Below are 24,676 nucleotides of genomic sequence, written 5' to 3'. Positions count from 1 at the left end.
GACATAGTGTATGATGAATATTCTGTGGAAATTTTTATTAATGGGAGGACTGATTATCAATAGATACTTGTGCAGACTTTCTGCCATAAAAAACTGAAAGGAGGAGCAAATAATAATATTGAATTGACTAGTGTAAGACAAAATGGTGAAAATTTGCAAGCATGTATTTCCCTAAAGGTATTACATTTGTGATTTGACACATATTAACACACAAAATTGACACATTTAAGATACTACTGGCCTCCATGACATCATCACTCCTCTTTCCATAACCAAGGAAAGATTTGGGTATAAGGTAAAGACTTTGAAGGAACATATGAAAAGGCCTGGATTGAAAGCTTTCCCCTAATTTACCTCATCCTACCCATCTGTGGCAAAGCAACAATATTAGTAGTATGGAGAACAAGGAATAGGATAATAGCAGAAATTGGAAGGACAGCTGAGGAATATAAAGTATGCATAGAAATTAATAGAATAGTTTTATGAACAATAGATATGAAAGCTGAGAGGAAGAACAGAATATCAACGAAAGGAAAAAGAAGAAATAGAAAGAGTAAGGAAGCAATGAAAATTGGTACAGAATTTGAGCCTACAAATCAAACCAAATAAAATCTCCCTTTTAGTATTTTGTTTATGCTTCAATTTGCAAAATAATCTTTTAACAAAATGACTCCCTGGACATTTGTCTATGAGATTTTCTTGGTAAGGATACTAAAGTGCTTTGCTATTTCTTTCCCCAGCACGTTTTACAGATGAGGAACTGAAACAAATAGAGATTAAGGGACTTGCCCGTGGTCACACAGCTCATGAGTGTCTGATGTTGGATTTGAAGTCAGATCTTCCTAACTTCAAGCTTGGTGCTCCAACCACTGAACCACCTAGCTGTTCCACAATAAATGCTAGGATCTCTCTCATTTAAAATCTATAAATGATTTGCTAGAGTGATTGTACTTTGAAATCCAAGTTTGCACAGGGTAGCCTCAGGCCCCATAATATCTGACTGCAAGGATTCTGAAACTTTTCCTGCAAGTAAGCTCAAGAAAATATGTGTACACAAGATGTTTTTATTTTCAGAGACATGAATTTTTCACACTGTGACCCAAAGTCATCACTATCCAGAACTACTAAAAGCATTTTACAATGTGGTCCAAATATATAACACATACCTTGGCTCAGGTCCTTGTATTCCTCACATCTTTAATTTAGTTAGCCTACTTATTGGTCTTTCTAACTTTTATTTATCTTAAACACTGTTGCTAGAGTAATCTTTCTAAAGCAGACATCTAATCTTATGACCATTTTGATCAAAAACGTTCAATTGCTTCTTAATGCATATAAAATAAAATTAAAATTCCTTAATATGGCTTTCAAGATCCTCCAAAATTTGACTCCAACCTCTTTTCATCCTTATTATCACTTATGATTACCTTACACACATATGTATTACAACCAAGTTACTTATAAAAAACTAAAACCTGAACTCATCTTGTGCTTTCCTACCTTAATGACCCTAATGTGTGTAAGTTAGTTTGCCTTGCTCATGACCTCATAGTCTAATATGTAGCCAGGTGCCTTGCTTTTCTGTATTCCCGTGTGTGTGTGTGTGTGTGTGTGTGTGTGTGTGTGTGTGTGTGTAGTTCCTTAGCTGTATAGCTATAAAAGGTTATATCTTTTAAAACTGCCCTTCTGGGACACTCTCTTTTCTCCAGCTTCTCTCCTACTGAACTAAGAGGGTTCAACTTTATCTTGGTATGTGAACTGAATTGAAAGTGGGCATTACCTTCCCTCTTTTTTTCCCATTTCCAAGAAACAAGCATGGGGGTGCTGTTGTTCTATGTCATATGTCCTCATATTTTTTAGGTGCTAACAGCAAATGGGAGATTGAGTCATGGCAACCTTTGGAGGCAGAATTTCAGGTTAGATGTTGCAGTCAGCCAGCTTGGCATTGGGACCCTGAAAGAGCCTGGGACTCAAATCCAAGGGGAACTTTGGCCTTGGAGTTTGATATTGTGCTTTATGGGAAGTGAACTAAGCTATAAACCCAATGCCCTTCTCTTCTTCAGTGTTGGAGATCATTGGCAGGAGAGCAAGAGGAAGAAAGGCTCATAATAAGATTGTGATTATTTTTGTTGTTTAGCTGTTTAGTTTTGTCTGACTCTTTGGGGTCCCATGAATTACATACTCTGCCAGGCCCTTCTATCCTCTTATATCTCTCTCTGTCTGTGCAAGTTCATGTTTATTGTTTCATGATGCTATCTATCTCATTCTCTGCCATCCTTCTTTTCTTTTTGTCTTCAATCTTTTCCATCATCAGGATCTTTTCCAAAGATTCCCATCTTTTCATCTTGTGGCCAAAGTATTTAAGTATTAGCTTCAGTATTTAATCTTCCTGTGAAAAGCCTGAATTTATTTTAAGTATTGACTAATTTGATTTCCTTGCTGTCCAAGGGACTCTCAAAAGTCTTCTCCAGCATCACAATTGCAAAGTTATTATTTTCATGGAAGCTTTCCTTTTATTCCATCTTTAACAATCATACTTAGTTAATGGAAAAAACCATACCTTTGACTATATGGGTCTTTGTTGGCAAGGTGATGATGTCTGCTTTTTAGCATATTGTGCAGATTTGCCATGGCTTTTCTTCGAAGCAAGCATCTTTTAATTTCATGGCTGGAGTAATAGTTAATTGAACTCTAAGTGAATAAATGAGCCTAGGGTATAGAGGATCCACCCCTTATAATTGGGGGAACATCATCAGTGGGAACTGGAGCCATTGGTAGAGAATCTAGACATGCTCAGTCCCTGTAAGAGTATTGGTGAACCCTGAAGGAGGAGTAGCATCTAACACACCTCTCCTTCAGGCAGTAGAGGGCATGGTAGTCAGTATTATATTTAGAATTCCTTTCCCCTGTACATATGTGTGTTAAAATCCTATTTATTCCTTAGCTCCATTTGAAATCCCCCTCCCACCAACTGATGAAACATTCCCTGATCATCCTAACCATAAGGAATTTTACCTTTTTCCATGCACCCATAACATTTCACAATTTACCTCTTCTATTTGCAATGATTACATTCTGCCCCTATTATAGCTATTATGTTCCTTGTTACTAATTATATAACTTCCTTATTACTAGCCTGGAACATAATGAATGGAGTATGTGATGGGAAGTATTATAAAAATATCTGGAAAGGTAAATAAGTACCAAATGATGGATGACCCTGAAAGGTAGGCAAAAGTGTTTGAATTTTATTTACTAGGCAAGAAAGAACCACTCTAGAATTTTAAGCAAAGGAGTGTAAATCCAGAACAATACAAAAAATAGATTTTTCTGACAGATGTATGAAGGACAAATGAGAAGGTGAGAGGAGTGGTGAGAAAATTTGTTAGGAGACTACTACAATAGGCATCTATACAGAAGAAGGGGAGATCTGATATATTAGAAAAAGCACTAGGTGTGGAGTCAGGAGAGATTTGGATTTGAAGCCTGTCACTGACAATTTAATTTTGTTGAGCTACAATTTCTTCATATGCCAAACTGTAGCCACCTCACAGGGTTGTTCTGAGAATCATACAAGATATGTAAGCCTTTATAAACCTTCAAGAGCTTTATAAATGTCAGAAGGCACATATGCTTAAAAAATGCTTGCTGATTTATTTACTGATTTATTGAAGGTGGCACTTGAAGTTGTAGGAGGGGATAAAATTGTTGAAGAATAGATTAAAAAAACAAAAAAAAACCAAAGAGGGCGAACAACAGATCCTTGAGGAACATACACATAGAGGGTCAGGTTAACAGGTATGTGATAATAATACCAGGGTTTCTTTTTTTCCCTTAACAAGGATTAATTTTCCTCACCCCAAAAAAGCATCAAAACTGGTCCCCAGATCCTGATTAGCTCCAGCTTTCTAATAATTTAAGGGCATAAAAAATTCTATGTACATGGAGTTGGGGCCTTTTAAATTGATGAATGTCGGACAACCACTTAAGTTGTCATTCCTTATTGGTTAGATGCTTTTCTTTGGGGAGAGGAGATAAGGAGGAGGGATGTACTGAAGTGCTGCTTTATCTTTGTTACATAATCATTGTCTCTTACTCACATGAAGAGATTACTTCATTGAGTTCTAGAAAAGGTGGCCTGGAGGGTTAAAATGCCACCTCCAGCACCTTTTGGTTGCTGTTGACTATGTCGCAGAATTTGCACTTCCAGCATAATAAAACTGGAAGTGAACTAGCTTAATATAATATATTCAGCAACTAGAGATTGTGATTTTGGCTTAAAGGGATTGTGCAAAGAATTTGAAGGAGCTAGTAACTATGGCTGTAAAGGGGCCTTTTTTGATGAGGATGGAGACTGATATGTTGAAACCACAAATCCACTCCATTGTTTTGAGATAGAAATTCTAGTTCCAGAAATTTCATTTCCATTGTATCCTTCTGAGATTGGAATCATCACAGGAAAATGAGACCAGACGAGAGGAAGAGAATTGGAAATTCACAGAGTGGTTAAAAAAAAAAGTCCTAAAATTATTTTTGCTGTAGAGAAGAAGATGACTCCTACTTCTGTGGAAGATTTACAGGAAAAATTCAAATAGAAAAATGATGAATCGCTGAATCAATGGCTCTTAAGAACATGGTCTAATGTAGCTAATGCTGAGATACTCCTTGCAGTTGAATTCCACATGAAAGGCTCCAGGATTTGTTATTAAAGTTAGATGAACTGATTTGAGCATCCAGAAGGAGAGCTTTTGTCTCTTTCTAGGTCACTGAAATGGGCACCTCTTAGTACTTGGTCCCATAAAGATGAATTCATATTGTAGTTGCACAGCAAACTGCCCAACTAGGATCAGCAAAGGAATCCAAAGTTTCCAAAGGAAATGAGTTTGAGAGATTGCATCTATTTGGCCATCCCATAGACTACTATACCCTAACCTACCTTGTTTTAGATGTAATTAGAACTAGTCTTAGGGGTGGAGCCCAATTAGAGTAGCTTCAGACTTAAGCACCATAACTATGGTGATGTGAGCTGAAAAATTGGTGAAATTTGAGGAAGCAGCTGGGATAGTTGTGGGTTTGGCAAATACTGTTATCAGTATGAAGAGATGCTCTTGGAAAAGGGAAGGTGATACAGAACCTGCTGCCTTGACAGATGGGGCAGAAGGCATAGATGCTTTCCAAAGGGGATCTTTGGTTGGTTCTTAAAACATGAAATTGATAAGAACTGATGGCTTGTTAACTAACAACTATGAGGTTGTTAATTAAACTTCCCAGGGAAATTTAGCACTAGGGTTCATTGGTTGTTGTCCTTCACTCTTGAAGAGGGCCAAAATGACATCACTAGGTTAAGAGTCAAGTTACAGGGTGTTCGACTATGGCCAATCAGAACAATATAAGCTCAGAATGCTATGCATAGGTCAGACACAAATAGTCCCTATAAACATTTGTGTGTATTCTCTAATTTTGAGCATCTCCAGTTTCTTTTTCATCAATTCAATTCTGCTTTGCTCAGAGAATACAGTACCTTCTCTGATGAGGACATGCCATGCTGGGAAGTCCTGTGCCAGTTTTTTCCATGTCATGCAATCAATTCTAAAGTTTTTTAACACAAAGACTTTGGGGCAGTTAGGTGGTGCAGTGGATAGAGCACCAGCCTTGAATTCAGGAGGATCTGAGTTCAAATCTGGTCTCAGACACTTAACACTTCCTAGCTGTGTGACCCTGGGCAAGTCACATAACCCCAGCCTCAGGAAAAAACAACAAACAAAAACAAAGACTTTGAGTGTGTCCTTGTATCATTTTTTTTTAACTATCTTGTGAATGTTTGCTTTGTGTAAGTTCTTTTTAAAATAATCTTTTTGGCAAGCACGCATTTGGCATTCAAACAATGTGACAAGTTGAATGGAGTTGTGCTCTATGTAGCAGAGTTGGAATACTTGGCAATTTAGTTTGAGAAAGCATACCTCAGTGTCTGGTATCTTATCCTTCCAGGTGATCTTCAGAATCTTCATAAGACAATTCAAATGGAAATGATTCAGTTTCCTGGCATGGAGCTATTATACCATCCAGGTTCCACAGGCACACAATAATGAGGTCAGCACAATGGCTCTGTAGACTTCAATTTGGTAATCACACTATTTTTCTTCTCCCATATTTTCCTTTGGAGTCTCCCAAACACAGAGCTAGTTCTGGCAATGCATGTGTCAATCTCATTATCAAGGTGGACATCCCTGGAAATTATATTGCTAGGGGAAGTAAACTCATCTATAGCATTTAAAATTTCATCATTTGCTATAACTGATGGTTCCCTGTATGGCAACAGAGAATTGATCCATACTTTGTTGTATCTTGTCTTCAGAGACTTCACTGAGTGTACAATCATCTGCAAATGAAAAAAATCATTCACCAATACTCCATCTACTTTAGTTTTGGCTTGTAGCTTTTTCAAGTTGAAGAATTTACCATCAGTGTGCTAGCCGACGTTGATGCTATGTTGTTCTCATCAAAGGTATTTGACAACATGGCTGAAAACATCATGCCGAAAAGCACGGAAATATACACAGATAGTCTTGGCTCACTCCACTGGTGAGCATTGCCCATTGTCCAGAACCAGGGCTAGCATTCCATCTTGAAATGGACTACTACACTAAAGAACTTCTCTGAGCAAATTTTGACATAAGTGTCCTTTAGCTCTCATGACTAACAGTATCAAAGATTTTGATACAGACCTCTGTTCTGATTCTGGCATTTCTTCTAGAGTTATCGGGCAGAAAAGTCTATATCAATTATTCTTCGGCCTCTTCTGAAGCAATTCTGGCTCTAAGATAGATGGCCCTTTTCCAGATATAGAATCAGCCTATTAAGGGAGAGCTCTGACAAGAGAGACCTCCTTGTGATTGTCATAAGACAATCTATTCCCTTTACCTTTATAGAGATGGACAATGGAGGCATCTTTGAACTCTTGGGCCATAGCCTCCTCTTGCCATATTTAGCCTTTTAGCTCTTCCTAAATGTAAAGCATCTTCTAAAGCACTTGTCCCATTGGATAATTTAGGGGAGGCCACAAAAGGTAGCAGTATTAAGAATTCTTACTAGTCAATACCTGTGAGGGCCCTTGTAAATATCCTATATTTACAATACATGTAAAATTTTGAGAAGCAATCTTACTAATTACTAAGCAGATGACTCAGGATGACACAATCATTCTTTGTCTGGTGCTACCTATTATACATTGGGTGATTCAAGATGGCTCTTTTAACAAGATGAATATAACCTAGGAGGCTGCTATTGTTAAATAGAAATGGCAAACTTGGCAGGTTCCCTCTAGTGTTAATGCTAATCACAAATATGTAGCAACTATACTAGAGACTGGGATTTCTAGTTCAATTTCTGGAATCTTATCTCCTCTGCTAACCCTATGGTCCTCTCTTTCTAATGATTTAGAGCTTAAGAAATGCTATTTTTCCTTCTGATGGTGCCATATGCTATTTTATTATTTTTTTTTTTATTGACACAACATATGCATGGATAGTTTTTTCAACATTGTCTCTTGCAATTACTTCTGTTCCAACATTTCCCTTCCTCCCTCCATCCCCTCCCCTAGATGGCAGGCAGTCTCCTACATGTTAATCATGTTAAAGTATATCTTAAATACAATATATGTCATATGCTATTGAAAGGGGCATATGCAATCATATTTCACCAGCCATTAACCAGGTAACATTGATGCTTGTTTTTATAACCCTAATAATTTTCTTCTATCATGTTCCAGGCACTGTCTTAGTCACCTACAATTCCAGTACAGTTGCATTGCCTGAGCCTGTGATTGTGAGCAGCCATTTCATTAATGTGCTCATTTCCTAGATCCTTCCGACTTCTTCACCCTGATGAGAGCTACTGATAAAGATGGTCATACTTTGATCTTACCATCACACATAAGTGTTCCACTTCCATTTCTATATTCATGAAATCTGAAATTACCTTGTCTGATCAAAATTGTTATTGTCTTACCTCTCCCTCTTCCTTGGAACTCCAAACTTTGTTCTTTGTCCTTTCTATATCATCTAATCCTTTCCTCCCTCAGTTCTTTCCCCTGCCTTTTCTTTTCTTTTTTCTTTTTTTATTAATTTTATAATTATACATTTTTTGACAGTATATAGGCATGAATAATTTTTTTATAACATTATCCCTTATATTCATTTCCCCTACCTTTTCTTAACTCCTTGGTAAAACAGTTTCAGATATATTAAAATTCTTCAGCTTGTAAACTGACAGTTAAGTTGGAATAGTCATCTACATAATTATGATGCAGATAAAGTGAACAAAGATTTTACTTCAAAATATTAAATATTTTCAAATATTAAAATATCCAGAATTGGAAGCCATCTGGATAAAATTATGAGTGGTAGCTATAAAGCTACTAAGTGATGTTAGAATAATGTTTCCTGGGATTGCTTTTGGCAACTGATCCCTAGGCTGAATGGTCATCAATTTGATATAGTATGGCACTTTCCATGTTGCTACCTTGTAAGAGCAAATGTAGCCAAAGAGGCAGCAAGAGATGAAGAACTGGGGAATAGATCTAAAGTTGGAGGACATTGCCAAGTGTATATTATTTGAATTTCTCAAAATGGGTTCATAACTATGACTACTTTTAAAGATGATGAAATTCGGGTCTATAAAGTTTTTTTTTTTCTTTTTTTAATAAGCTTTAGGATTTATGGCTAGTTTGTGGAAGAGTTGAAATAAAAACCCACTTTTAGAATGGTGTCTTTTTCTGGTATTCTCCAACTACCTCCTCATTATTAGAAACTTTACTTTGAGTGGAAGTGATCATGGAAAGTTCCAAATTTAATTGCTTTAGGGTCCTAAGGAAGAGGACATTGAAGAACATGGAAACCTGAGCAATTCTAGGTTTTATGCTGACCCACTGAGAAACAAATAAAAGTGGATCCAGCACATGTGCTCAAAAGATAAAAATACATATTCCTGTATGTGACACAATAGATAAGAGTACTAAGCTTGGAGACAGGAATTACTCCTTTTTCTGAGTTTGAATCTAGCCTCAAAACAGTTAGTAGCTGTGTGATACTGGATAAGTCAGTGTTTGCCTCAATTTCCTCATGTGTAAAATGAGCTGGAGAAGGAAATGGAAAACCACTCTAGTATCTTTGCCAAGAAAATCCCAAATGGGGTCATGAAGAGTTGGACATGACTGAAATGACCCAACAACAAAAGTACATAAAGCTCTATTCTGATGTTTATTATCATTGTATGGAGATATGGGAGTAACTCTGAATTTCTGATTGTTATGCCAAGTCCTACCAGGTTAGGAAAACATTTGAATACTAGGCTCTATGTTATCTGCTGTAGAAGAACCAAAACTTTTTAACCTTTTCTTTTTTTTTAATTTTTCTTTTTCTTTTTATTGATAGGCTGATCCTTGGATAGCAGGAACATTATTTCTCTTTCTCTCTCTGCATATGTGTATTATATAAGTAGATCACTTGGTAGGCAACACCTCCCCCTACATATATTTATATGTACATATATATACGTAAATATACATTTGTGTATATATATACACATAAACAAACGTTGTGGCAGGAACTTGTACTAGTTGCCTTGTGAAGGGATTTAAGTCACTAAATATCATGGAAGTTCTATTTTTTTTCTCAACCAGATAAGGCCTGTCTCATGCAGAGGGTATTTTAAAAAATCTCTTTGGAGGGAAGAACAGAGGAAATAGTAGTAGCAAATACTTTTTTCTTTTCCTGGCTAGCTTGGTTATTAAGAGAATCTAACAGAGAGTGATAGAATTATGGTTTCTCTGAGAAACTGTTAGGAAATGAATAGTGAATCTATTAGAGTCTTCTGCTGCCTCATTCAATGGGAGATAACCTTCATTACTAAGGGAGTTTTTCCCTTCTATTTAAAAGTTTTGCTTGCTGTTAATTTATACTTTTAATAATTATTTGCTAGAAAAAATAATTTTTCAGTTTTTTTGATAGTAAGAGTGAAGGATAATTTGTAGATAACTGATTATGCTAAATTTAACTAGCCAGGAGATTCTTCTTCATCTGGTGATCAACCAATTGCCTGGGGGTTCAGAACATTTTACTAGTTAGTTGCTGTTTTTTATTTAAAGTTCTTTTTCAGTTTTTAAATCATCACAAGTTAATCTTATCTAAGTAGGCAGATCTTAGCTCCACTCACTGAAGGAAATGAGAGGAAAGGGATAATAGAGACCTAAGAGATCTCTAGAGAAGGTCACATTGCTGAGCAGGTCAAGATGATCTTGTGTGTGTGTGTGTGTGTGTGTGTGTGTGTGTGTGTGTGTTTTAATTTGGTAGCAAATATTTGATAGCAAGCCTGGGTTCAAATATTTATATATATGAGGGGTACAAGGCATAGCTAAATTTGGAGTTAGGAAAATTTGACTCAAGTCCCATTTCTGACTCATATCAGCTATGTGTGATTCAGGAAAAGTCATTTAATCTCTCAGCTCCTGAGCAATGTAAAGCAGATACTAATATGCATTAGTAGAGAGGATATAATAAGAGCTAACATTTCCTCACCAGAAGTTTCCTATGTCAATGAAATCACAGGTTTGGTTCAAATATATGTGTATAAGTTTATGTATATCTACATATGCTATTGCAAAACCATTAATTATCTGCAAGATGTGGAAGGAACATTGACAAAGAGAGAACCTATATAGATGAAATCACAGATATTTGCAGTATTTATATGTGTCAAGGCTTACACTATTCTTCTGGAAAGAAAAGTATGGTCTTTCATTCAATTAAGAACTTACTCATAACTTGTTATGCATTTCCTTTACAATCCAGAACCTCTATAGGTCCATCCAAATCCCATTCCTAACTCCCTCCAATTGATTTCTTATTCTCATCATCCTCAAACCTCCCATCCCAAAGTCCCAATCAAATGCTATCCAGCCCTTCTACTATGCCCTCTGAATTGCCTGTTGCATAAGCAACGCAAGCATAAAACAACTTTATCTGGCCATAAGCTAATAATTTCCCACTTCTTGCTCTGCTTTTCCTTATTAAACCTTGCTCTTCTTCTATATCATGATCTTCAATACTTCAGTCCCTCAGTGCTCTTTCAAGCTACTACCTGTGTACTATCTACTCTCTCCTCTTTTCCCCTTTTTGACCCTTTGGTGAACCAGTGTTCTCTCCTCTAGATTAATCTCTGGCCTCCTTTTCCTACCAATTATTTCAGCATTCTCAATCATTCCTTTTGCTTCTACATAGATGCTACCAAATAAAGATAGAGAAAATAATGCAACTATATTGATTGGGAACATTACAACTTTATTTTATCCAACTGAGACTTCATTGCTGCTAGACAATCTTCCTCACTTGCCTTAATAATTCACTAACAACAGCTCTTCTAAACTTTTCATCCTTCCTTCCTACCCCACTTAGATAAGAAAAAATTTAGGTCATTTACCATGCTTCTCTCTTCCCTCTTCTTTCTCAATTCATATTATTCACATGCTTTTTGTCATTATTTCTCTCCTTTCTTCTTGTCTCACACAAAGAAGTAGCCCTACTCTCCACTAAAGCTAATCTCTACCTATATAAGCATTACCATATTATGTCCAAACTCCTCCAACAGATTATTCCTCTCAATTATCTTCAATTTGTCTATTTCCTCCTTCCTTCTTACCTGCAAAATGTCCATATCTCCTCCACACTCAAAAACTTCAAATATTTAACCTTCACTTCATCCTTCTATCCCTGCTAACTATGATATTACATCTCTTCTGCCCTTTGTGTTTGAGAAAGCCATTTACAATAAGTATCTTTTACTTCCTCTCCTCATGCTTTTTTTTAAATTTTCTACAATCCATCTTCCAACATTATTCTCCTGAAACTTCTGATATCACTTATGATCGTCTTAATTGTCGAATCCAATGACCTTTTCTTAATCTTCCTTCTTACTGAATTCATTTCAGTCTTTGAAATTGTTGGATCACCCTCTTTTCTCAAAAATGTTCAAAACACCACTTTCTCCTCATATCCCCTCTTACCTATCTTCCTTCTCTGGCTCCTTTGCTGAATCCTCATTCTGTTCACATTTACCTACTATTGGTAACCTACAGGGTTCTTACCTGGACCTTCTACTCTTTTTCTTATATATGATTTCATTTGGTAATCTCATCAGTTCTCATGGATTTAATTATCATCTCCATGCTGGTGATTCTCATCTACCTCTCTTGCTCTAACCTTTTTTGTTGATCTCCAAAATCACCTTTCCATTTGCCATTCAGACATCTCAAATTGGATGTCCCACAGACATCTTAAGCTCAATAGGTTCAAAATTAAACTCATCTTTCCCTCTAATCTCTCTCCTCTACCGAATACTGATAAGAACATCATAAATGTTCCAGTCCTAGAGGCTCTCATTCTAGGTGTCCTCCTCAACTTTTCAGTATCTCTCACTTTCCAAATTAATTCAAATTGTTGTCAAGGCCTATTAATTTTACCTTTACAACATCTCTCTAACATGCCTCATTCTTTCCTATGATACTGCCATTACCCTGGTATAAGCCTTAATCACCTCATCATAATAGCCTGCTGGTTGGTCTGCTTACCATAAGTCTCTCTCCATTTAAGTGTGATTTTCTTAAAGTGCAGGTCTGATGCTTCGTAATAAATTCCAGTGGCTCCCTATCATCTCCAAGATCAAATATAAAATATCCTTGTCTGGTGTTCAAAGTCCTTCATAATCTAGCCCCTTTATCTACCTTACCATTCTTTGTATACTTCACTCTCTTTACCATATATTCTTCTTGCTAATGACACTGGCCCGTAGTTCTTCTATGAATAAGATCCTCTATCTCTTGGCTTCAGATATTTCTCTGGATATTCCCCATGCTTGAAACATTGTCCCTCCTCATCTTCATCTCCTAGTTTCCTTTAAGTCCCAAATAAAATCTCACCTTCTAAAGTCAGTTTTTCCAAACCATTTTTAATTCTAGTGCCTTTCCTCTTTTAATTATTTCCTATTTATCTTGTATGTGTGTGTGTATATATCTTTATATATTTGTACATATTTATTTGTATTATAAATTGAGTCATATAGATACAAATATGTTGTGCATGTCTTCTTGTCTCTTCCAGCACACTGTAAGCCAGGGGTCCTCAAACTATGGCTGGTGGGCCAGATGCGGCCCACTGAGGATGTTTATGCAGCCTTCTGGGTTATGGCAAAATCAGACCAGAAGTGACTTTCGACCTAAACTCTCGTTAGCAACGCACACTTCCGGCACTGGGCTAAGGGTCATAGTTTTTGTTTTTACTATAGTCCGGCCCTCCAACAGTCTGAGGGACAGTGAATTGGCCCCCTAATTTAAAAAGTTTGAGGACCACTGCTGTAAGCTTTTTGGTGGCAGGAATTGTCTCTTGCCTCTTTTTGTATTCCTAGTGCTTATTAGCACAGTGTCTGACACGTAGTAGGCATTAATAAATGCTTATTAACTGACTTATTACTAAATATATATTTTTTTGAAGAGGTACTCTAGCCCAGTGTTTTTGCCTACATAGATTAGTTACTATTTATAAAGCCAGTTCTGAAGACGTTACATATTCTAGCTTCTCATTTCATTCTTCTTTGTCTGTAACTTCCCAATCTTTTGTAGGACACTTACAACCACATGTTGCAAGATTTTGCCAAATGGAAAAATAACCTTTTCCCCTCTAAAATTCTTGATTATTCCTCTGCTATCCTTACTATTATGAGAACTTTTGAGAAACTTGTATATGCAGCTGTTTTTAATTTTTTCTGCATCACCACACCTATGCTATCCATTAGTCTCACAACAAACTCTCCCATATCCATGGAAAGCAGTGGGATCTGGGAGTTATTGTAGTGGGAGTGGAACAGATTTTTAACTGCTTCACAGGAATGTGAATCACACTCAAAGGAGCTTGAATATTGAACAATCTTTTTGTTTGGTTTGTTCCAAACTATTATGGTTAAATTTGTGATTTTGAAAAATCTCTCAGTTTATTTTGCAGCAAATATCAGCATTAAGATTTTTAGACTATTCAATTTTCTCCTGTTGGTAAAAGCAAAACATTCTTCACTGTTTATTAAAAAGATCAAGTAGAGTTAGTGATTATAAATGTTATCATTAATACAAAAAGGGGAAAAAAAACAAAAGAAAATCCAAACACTTTTGTACTTGTATTCCCTTCAGTCCCTAACTTGTCACTGAGGAATGTTTATGTATTCTAGTTGTCCTAATAAGAGCTGAAAGATGTCTTTGTTTCAGAGAAGGATTATAACATCTTTAGTGAAATGCTAAACTGTTAGGACATGTACACTTCAGACTAACATGTTTCAGAAAGAAACTGTTATTTAGCTAACAGGAACTCCTTCCTTTCTTACCCCATTACCCCGCATCCCCCCAAAAAAAATCTCAAACAGCTTTTGTTTCAAGAAAATTATCTTAGGATACAAAAAATGGATAGACTTAAAGACATCAACTAGATGGAGGTGGAGGCTGTAAAAGATGGAATTAAAATATCTTCAGGGGATTAGAACTTTTCAGAGTAGCAAAGTGGGACCAGCTTGGGGGAAAGCAGATTTAAATTTGCCAATATTACTAAAATGGAGAGAATCAACTAAAAAATTTCCTCGTGAGTTCTAGTAATGGCAATGGAAATCTTAAGAAATAATAGGTTTTGGTGCTTAATGGCCAAGGAGACAAATTTTTTCTTCCTTATCTCATGTCATTTTCTTGCCATGGTATGTAGTAAAATATACAAAAAATTCATATTACTAAAATGTATATAATTTAAGAATATTTCTACTCTGTATTGAGTCAGGAAACCAAAGGGCAGTTGAATTGTGGACATAAAAATGTTTTCTCAGATGACACTATGGTCCAGGAACATAGAGACTGACTGGAAAAGTAGTGAACTCTCTAAGGGTATTTGTGTTTACCTGTCATGGTATGTTGCAGGTACTAGATGGTAAGTGATGATTAAGTCAAGACATGTCCAACTCTTTATGACCCAATTTTGGTTTGCCATTTCTTTCTCCAGCTTTTTTTTTTTTTTTTTTTTTTTTTTTTTTTTTTTTTTTTACAAAGGGGTGAGTGACTTGTCCAAGGTTACACAGCTAATAAGTGAATATGGTCACATTTGAGCTCAGGAGAATGAGTCTTCCTGACTCCAGGTCAGGTGCTCTATCCACTGTGCCACTCAACTACCCTAGTGGTAAGAAAAGTATAAAGAAGAGAGCAACTGAAAAACCCAGGAGTAGGCGGTTAATAGTGATAATCAAAATAGAATAATTAGTCTTCTGCAAAGGCATCAGAATCAAGAACATGTGAAGATAGATCAAATGACACAGACAAGAAAACTGATAAAAAGTAGTTTGGAGTTGCTAAATAAAGAGCTGGTTCTGGAAATTTCTATAGTTATAGTCTTAGACACACTGTGGAATTAGGGCTTTATTGGTTTTGTTTTTGATATAAAATGAAGGGATAGATCTGAGTTCCAATCAGAAAAAGACCTTGCTAATTCAAAAATCAAGAGAACTGAGAAAAAGAGTTCAGGCTAAGGATGACTTAGCAAAGAAAGCATAGTGACAAAAATTACTTGGGCCAACAGGGAAAATGCTGAAAAGAGACCACAATATTGCTTTAAACTATTTCAAAATACGAATATGTGGTCCTTGAACTTATAATCTATCTGTAGACATTTGTTTCTTCAGTTTTCCTAATACTGTAAGATACTCTCTTAAAAACAGCTGCCTATTTATGGCATAATGGAGTGAGCTCTCTGGGGAAGAGATAATAAAGAATAAGTCATGAATTCCTGGGAGGTAGTTCTTAGAAGAAGAAAAAAACCAACTAGCTTTGATTTTATGAATGCAGCATAAAAAAGTTATTCAAACAAAGAGTGGTGTGAATTGGCCAGAAAACCTGATGTTTGGTAAGCATTAGAATATGAAATGGCAGAGAACCTGATACTTGGCAAGCATTAGATCTTTCAGTGTAGTGAAACAATACTGAGCTGAGAGAAGACTGGGGTCCTGGACTTGCTCATGTTACTAACTAGCTATGGGATCATGGGCAAATTGCTTAACCTCTTTGGGGATGGACATATTAGATGCTAGTACTAAAATCCAATGAAATGGTAATTTTTAACATTTGAATTTTCATTTTCTAGCTATCAGAACATAATGCCATGCTCATATTTTAAGTGATAACACACAGTAATCAAAGATACCTCAGTAGTTTTAATTTAAGTATTTCATAATATGTAGATAGATTTTTTCCATAGGCTAAAGCATAAAGTATCTTTCTCAGTGTCAACTATAATAAATGTATTTACTGAAGTATCATTCCTAAATACAGTGTCATTTACAAAGGTCTTTAGATTCCAGGAAGACCATAGTCAACTCTCCTGCCTCCCCCAAATAATAAATACCTAAGAAGGATCCTTAAAAGGCAAATGATCTTTTTTTTAATACCTTTTTATTTACCAGATATATGCATGGGTAATTTTACAGGATTGAGAATTGCCAAACCTTTTGTTCCAATTTTTCCCCTCCTTTCCCCCACCCCCTCCCCCAGATAAAGCCAAATATCTTCAAAATCTTTCTAGCCTCTTTCCTATCATTGTATAGTCCTCTAGTTTAATTTTAAGAAACAAGAATACATTTGATACTCAAGGCAATCTTGGTAGTATAACTATTATTCTCAATTTTACAGAGGAAGAAACTAAAGCTTAGAGAGATTAGCTGACTTGTCATGCAACTAGTTAAGCGACAGAAAAAGACCCATACATAAGTCTTCTAACATCTTACCTAGCAATTTTTTCATTATCCTCAGATTTGTCTACAATCTCATTAAATCAAATTTTTAATATTTTCACAAGAAGTTATTCCAACCCCATGCCTAATTTAAATTTATAGTACTGAATGGTCACCATTAGCTGATAGGCAAAATTCTGCCTCAACATAGGGCTTACTTAACATAGACCTTTAGGGATAGATGAAGGCCTTTTCTCATTATAGTTAGATATTGGGATTTCTATTTATTAGGTAAAAAACAAAATGAAACAAAACAACACTGTAGAACTTTGTTACAATCCAAGCTTAAAAAAAAATTCATAGTGAAAGCAAGTTTCTAATGGAAATAATGGTACTACAAAAAGATACATTTTTTGCCTAAAAACCTACATTTTTTTCCACATAAATAATTTCAGCTAATATTGTTAAATCATAAGGGGTTCAGAAAAGACCCCTGATGTTAATGGAACTGAAAGGTACCTTTAAACTATTTTTTCCAGGTCATTCTGAAGACTTTTTTTTTTTTTTATGAATTACTAGGCACTTGGGTATAGAGTGTAAAAGTGAAGTTTATTTCCGACCTTCACAGATGTTTCTAGCTAATAGGAAAATCAAAATAAATGTAGATAAATCAAGTTTTTATGAAAAACTACTGACCTGAGGCTGCTACTGAATGTCCAATTTCACAATAGGTTTTAAAGAGTCTTCTAATGATAAGGTTTTTTTCCTCCTAAGATTAAAAAAATACACAAGATTTATAACACTGTTACTTACCCCCCTAAAGATAAAGCTGATTTTCTGCCCCTTTTGTGATTTAGATGGACTGTGTTCATAGTTTTGTTTCTTTGGATCAAGCAGACAAAGAGAAGGAGACTAGGGAGGGAAAATGTGATGTAAGAATCAAGTTAATATTTCAAATGGAAATTAATTTTCTGCCATGGCACTAGTAGACTGTCCAGATTTCACAGGGCATACTACAACAAGGTCAGCACAATAGTTCTGTAGACATTCAGCTTGATAGTTGGCTTAATAACTTTTTTTTTCCCCACAGTTTCTTTTGGAGCCTCCAAATACTGAGCTAACTCTAACAATTCATGCATCAACCTTATTATCAATGTGTACATCCATGAAAAATATACAGCCAAAGTTAAGTGAATTAATTCACAACATTCAAAATGTCTTTATTTGCGGTTAACTGATGGTTCCCTATATGGATGCTGTAGTGCTGGCTGATGAAGTGTGTCCTCTTAGTATTAGTTGTAGGGCCAAATAAGCACAAATGCAAAAGAAATAATTTTTCAAAGGAATCAGAGTGATTATATAGGTAACAATTTTTATGAACATCCAAGAGAATCTCACAGATAATCATTGTCAATTGAGATGATGAGAGAAAAGAGAGGAGAGGAAAAGAAATTAGAGTAGTTATCGATAAGAACTAAAATTTAATGTGAAACCTGTAATTATTCTGTGCTCTTTATATTTTTAATTTTGTTCTGTAGTGTTTCACTTGGTTGTTTTTTCTTTTGTTTGCTTTTTTTTTTTTTTTTTTTTTTTTTTTTTTTAGCAAAACTGGTATTTCAGTATTAGAAAGGCCCCATTTTGATTAGTGTAGTTTCCCACTAACTTAGTAGATGGCCTTCAGGAATTGCTGTAGACAAATTCTACAGCCTTTTGGTGATTATCTTCTCTATGCTTAGTCTAGTCCTCATGTGACAGATACTTTGTGTCTTGTTTTTTTACTTGGAAATTTCAATTGTGGTAGTGTTAGAGCCAATGGTAAAATCACAGCTATAATATCACAGAATTTCAATGTTGGAAGGAACTTCATAAGCCCATATAATGCAATTCATATTTGAAAAGGATTCCTTATTAATACTTATTGATAAATAATTATCCAGCCTCTACTATAAGAATTACAATGATTGTGTACCCATTATCTCTGAATATTTTGTTTTTATAAAGGCCTAATTGTTAGGAAGTTTTTCTAGACATCAAATCGTACTTTGTAACATCTCTCCTTTTTCCTGCTTCTGATTTTGATGCCAAAAAGAAAGAAATATAAGCCCTCTTCTACGTGGCAGCCCTTAAAATATTTGAACACATCTATCATATATTACTTAAGTTCTCTCTTATCTAGGCTAAACATCTCCAATCATTCTACTCAAAGCAGTTCATCATATTGGTACTCTCTAATTTATCAGTGTCTTGTGCAGAGGTGATGTGAGCATGACAGAGTATAGAGAGATTGTCATCTATTTGTTCCTAAAAGCTATGCTTCTCTTAATGTAGTCCAAAATTATATTAGGATTTTTTTTTGGTTGCCATATTACATTACATTACAACAGCAGTACAAAAAGCTTAAACCTTGGGTCAGTACTCCCTCAATCTTGGTTGCAGATCCCAATTTTAACATAAAGTTAAAAGTCAAGAAATAGGCTAGGAAAAATGAGCAAACAACAACAAAAAGGAACTCTGACAAAGGTATTATGGTAACAGGGAAGATTCAAAACAGAAACTCAAAAGATAACAAGGTAAAAACAGCTACATCCAAAGCCTAAAAGAAAAATATGAACTGGTTTAAGACTCAGAAAGAATTCATGGAAGAATTCAAAAAGGATTTTTAAAAATTAAATGAGAGAAAATGGAAAAAATAGAGAAAAATGATTTAGCTGTTCTTAGCAACATAATGATCCAAGACAATTCTGAAAATCTGATGATAAAAACTGCTATCCACCTTCAGAGAAAAAAGTGATAATAAAGTCTGAATGCTGATCCAAGCATTTTTTTTGCATTTTTTCCCTTTTTTATGGCAGTACACATATAATCTTTATTAAATTGCATGCTTACTCAAGTTGAAGTAAGAAGGGAAGAAAAGAGAGAATTTGGAACTTAATGTTTTTAAAAATGTTTAAAAACATTTTTGCATGTACTTGGACAAAAATAAAATGTTTAAAGAATAAAATTTTAATCATTAATAAACTAAATTTTCACTTCACTGCTCTGACCAAGCTGATGTTGGACAATTAAACTATTCTTCAAGTCTAATTCTTTAATTCCTTTTGACTCAAATTAAGATAGTATTTGACTTATCCAGTTGATATTTTTCCATGTTATATATATATATATATGTGTATACATATATATATACATATAATTAGTATGAAATTTTATCAAATGTATAGCTAAAAGCTAAATAAGCTACACATACAACAATTCTTTGATCAATTAGTTTAGTAACTTGTCAAAAAAGAAAAGGTTAATTTGGAATGACCTATGGATGCTTGTGCTATTTTCTCCTTAACCTGGGAGTACTAGAATTTGGCTGTTACATTCCTGGGAGTTTTCATCTTGGGATCTTTTTCAGGTGGTGATTGGTGGATCCTTTCAATTTTTATTAATCCTCAGGTTCTAAAATATCAGGATCACTTTTTTTTGAAAGATAATGTCTTATTCTTTTTTTGATCATGGCTTTCAGGTAGACTAATAATTTTTAAATTATCTTTCCTGTCAGGTCAGTTGTTTTTCCAATGAGATATATAACTTTTTTTTTCTATTTTTTTCATTCTTTTTAATTTGTATCATTCTTTTTTAATTGTATCTTGAATTCTCATGAAGTCATGAACTTCCATTTGATCAATTCTAATTTTTAAGGAATTATTTTCCTCAGTGACCTTTTGTACTTCCTCTCCTATGTGGCCAATTTTGCTTTTTAAGGCATTCTTCTCTTCATTAGCTTTTTTGTGTTTTCTTTTATATCACTCTCATTTCTCTTTCAAATTTTCCTCTACCTGTCTTGCTTGTCAAAATCCCTTTGAGTTCTTCCATGGCCTGAGACCAAGTCTTTTCTTGGAGGTTTTGGATATAGGAAATTTAATTTGGTTATCATCTTCTGAGTGTATGTTTTGATCTTCCTTGTCACCATAGAAGCTATCTATAGTCATACTCTGTTATTTCCCAGTCTATTACTTGACTTTTAACTCTTTGAAAAGTAATCCTGCCAAAGTTCCAGGAAAGAGGCACTTGCAATCTCTTTATGACTAACTGTTCCAGCTCCCTTACCTGTCTGATGAGATGTCCAAAAGCTGCCACAGTCACTGTCATTATCACAGTGCTACTGCTGCCATATTTGATTCATCAGCTCCCAAAGCCTGATTCCGAGCTGGAATTTTGCTCACACCCTAATGTGCCAAATCTTTCCTGCTGAGCTGTCCTTGGACTCTGTGGGCTGAGAAATCTGGAGATAGTTGCCACTGCTGCATATCCCACTACTTGTTCCTGGTTTTATGGGACCCAAGCTGCACTGGATTGTATTTCACACTCACTCTGATGCAACAAACTTCTGCTGACCTTCCAAGCTCAATAATAAGAGTCATTATTCAAAGATATTTGGAGGAATCTGGGGGAGAACACAGAGGAGTCCCTACCTTTACTCTGCCATCTTGGCTCCATCTCTTTAATCATTGATTCTTATTCTATATAATGATTCCAATAACATGATCTAAATTTTTTCCAGGAATTACTCAAGCTCACTGGCTTACAATTTGTAGACTTTGTTCTTGTTCCTTCTTTTAAAATTAGAACTACATTTTCTATGTTGGAGAGCCAATTATCTACTCTCCTGGAACTATATTGCCCTGCTATCTATCCTCCTTCTGAACTTCTGAATTTGTATTCCCCAAATCTACATGGGTACATGTCAGACTATTTCCAGCATTTCTTTTTCTCCTATCATAAATTCTAAGAAGCAGCAGTTACTTCAACCCAATGACCCCATTATTTCCACCACAGCAACTTCAATTTCTCCCTTTTAAGTGACAAGAATATTGAGCACAGAATTATCATTTATTGATTCCTCCAGCTTCTGAAGAATGAAATTACCCTTAAGGCAATTCAATCAATTATTGGCTAGTCTGTTTAGCAGATATATGGAAAATGATCTTCTCATCACTACATAGCATGTATTTGTTCTCAGATTTGTAATCTTTTTCTAGAACTGTTCTTTTTGTATGAATGGTCTACAGCATAGACTGATGATGAAATCCTTTGTTTCTGCCTTCATCTTCACTCAAATGTTCTCCATCAGATTTACTCCATTTGTTCTAAAGGTTCTTATATTTCTCCACATGAATATTATCTTATTAGTATAAATGCTGCTCTCCACTCTTTTTGCCTACTTTGTTCATTTTTGAATGATGGCCTTCTAAGGCCATATTTCTATCATGGTTTTCAAACCACAATGTCTTAATGTGAACTAGAACTTTAAATTTGTCTCCTTGCATTAAAATCTATTAATGCCTCTCACTGACTAAACTTTGGGCATCTGTGCATATATTTAGGGCTCAGGAATTGATTATTGGTAGCTTTCTTAAATTTTGTCTCCTGTGAACTTCTGTGTTTTTAACTTTTTTTTCTTTCAACTTTTTCACTATTTACAATTTATGTTGGAAAAATAAAGGTAGTTTCCTTCTTTTCCCATAGTTTTTTTTAAAGCTTAAGAGCTCTCCTGATTATATTTGTAAGACTCCAGGCAAATATATTCTTACCTGCCTTTGCTGAGAAGACTCTCAAGAGTTTAATTTTACTCTATTTTAAGCCATGATCCAGAAATCTTAATCAAACATCATCTTGTCAGCCAGAATTCACTTCACTAATTAATTTTTTTCATTTTCTTTTTTTCCCCCCTGGTATTCCTTACCTTTGATGGAATGCACTAAGGAAAATCAACTTTTGTTCCTATGGTTTTTAATTTATATTCTGTGATCTTTGACAAAACTTTTTAAATTTCCTCTGGTAGTATCACTTCTGCCCATGTGAATCATGAAGTATTGGTAATAATTACATGTTTTGATAGGTCTTGGGAGATAGTCTGTTGTATCTTGGATACACACCTAAAGGAAGACAACATGAATTATCCCCAATCATAATTTTCTTCTTTTCTTCACCTGACCTTTTTATTTGATATTATTTTGTAATATTCTTTCACTTAATTGATTCTGGGATTTAACTTTAGCATTCCTTGAAGGACAAAAAATTCCTTCTACTTAAAAATAGTTTCAAAAATTATTTTTTAGCTCCAAGTTTATGGTTACCCTTATTGATCCTCTTTAGCTTCTCAACCTCCTGATAATGGTCATTTCCCCTTGTGTACTTCAGATCCTCTTTGCCACATAAATAGTTGAGACATCCCATTGGGAACATGTAAAGAGCTAGAACTGAGCAGATGCACTTAACACAAGATAACCTAGCACTTGAGGCTAATTACACCAATTGGACAATTCTCGATTAACATATTTTTGGAGGATGACCCTACTCAATTCTGTGCTGGCTCAATCTGTGGGTGTGGAGAGAGAAGGGGAAGGGAGACCAGAGGATGGAGGACAAGCAGGATCATTCTTTGGCAATGGAGAGAGAGAAAGGAGGTGTGTAGATTTCTAGATCTAATCCCCTGACAGTGACCCCAAAAGCCCAAGAATAAAGACTTTTGCTTATCCTGACTTTGGCTGATTCTAAGATATCCAGGGTACTAACGCAGTCACAACATTTGCGTCCAATGTGTGGGCCAAGCACCCTACTTACACTGAAGAAGTCCTCTGGTGACCAGGAAATTAGACGAGTATTTTAATAGACAAATAGGGAACTTTTGTTAAGGGCTAAACTAGTAACCTTTTCTAGCTGAAATGGGGCAGATGTTAGGAAAAGATTCTCCCCCCCCCCCCCCGTCCCCAGCCCCACTCCTACCCCCACCCCAAAGGGGTGCTATAGAAAGCATGCTTAGGTTAATTGAGGGGCAAGGTTTAATTATAACCTGGGAACAGATTGCTAGACTCTTGTATACATTAGGACACACGTCCCCTTGGTTCTTAGAGGAAGAAGAAATAAGTGTAGATAATTGGAAACTTGTGGGACAACAATTCTGCAAATCTTACAATAATAGAGGTCCTCATTCAATTTCCACAGATTCATTCTATATATGAAACATAATTCAATTGACCTTAAACAATCTTGCAAGTTATAGAAAAGGAAAAGTTTTAGAAACAGCCAGATGAGGAAGTGTGAGGGAAAAAAGGAAGACAATAAACAGTCTCAAGACAATATTGCCAGAGGGCGTGGGGACTTAAATGAGTTTCAAGGGCATGGTGATTCTGGCTCTCTTGAGGAAGCTTGACCTGCCTAGGAAGCAGATTATTGACATGCCTCCATCAACTCCACCTTCTTGGATGGAGAAAGGAGGAGTAGTGGGAGGGGCAGTGATATCACCAGCACCTCCCCCCAACAATCACCCCCTCCTATGATTAGATTGTAAAAGGCAGTACTTAAAGCTACAGAAGAAGGGAAGAATATAGGTGATCTCAGGCTCCAAATATATCCCGTGATCCAATAGTTTAACTCTTCAGATCAAGAGAGTAAAAGATACACTCCTTTTGATATAGACATCCTCAAAGACCTGAAAAATGCTTGTACTCTTTATGGGGCTACATCAGCTTATGTTAAGATGTTATTACATAATTTGGCTTATGAAGTCTTGACCCCTAGTGACTGGAAATCTATAGCAAGGGTATGCTTAGAACCTGGACAAAACTTGTTGTGGATTTCTGAATATAGTGAGCTTGATAGGATTCAAGCCCAACAAAATAGTCAAAGTGGAGTTAATACTTCAATCACCTGTGGCCAACTAACAGGTGTAGGTTCTTATGCAGAAGTTTCAGTACAGATTAATTACTTCATAGCAGCATATGAGAAAATTGCTGCTGCTGCTATCAAAGCATGGGCTTCTCTTCCTAGTGAAAATGACAAGGGTGAGACCTTCACAAAAATTGTACAAGGGCCAAATGAATCCTTT

At 35.6% G+C, this 24,676-nt stretch overlaps 1 protein-coding gene across 5 annotated transcripts in view; it reads right to left on the bottom strand.

Moving 5' to 3' along the window:
- The window catches only part of LMNTD1 (lamin tail domain containing 1), a 140,612-nt gene that overhangs the window by 2,705 nt on the left and 113,231 nt on the right, over nucleotides 1–24,676 (bottom strand). For 4 of the 5 annotated variants that reach the window (XM_074268815.1, XM_074268814.1, XM_074268816.1 and 1 more), the window contains 2 exons: nucleotides 22,532–22,724; nucleotides 17,494–17,566 (listed from right to left, as the gene is read on the bottom strand). Coding sequence is in view for 2 of the 5 variants with exons in the window: in XM_074268816.1 (XP_074124917.1) it covers nucleotides 22,672–22,724 (53 nt within the window). In the remaining 3 variants the exon portion in view is untranslated. The remainder of the gene's footprint in view (nucleotides 1–17,493; nucleotides 17,567–22,531; nucleotides 22,725–24,676) is intronic. The other variant, XM_074268817.1, reaches the window with a different exon arrangement.

The sequence above is a fragment of the Sminthopsis crassicaudata genome, chromosome 5 (genome assembly GCF_048593235.1).
Source record: "Sminthopsis crassicaudata isolate SCR6 chromosome 5, ASM4859323v1, whole genome shotgun sequence".
Lineage (NCBI taxonomy): Eukaryota > Metazoa > Chordata > Mammalia > Dasyuromorphia > Dasyuridae > Sminthopsis > Sminthopsis crassicaudata.
Note: the sequence above shows the minus strand (reverse complement) of the source record. Positions and strands in the feature narration are given on the sequence as shown.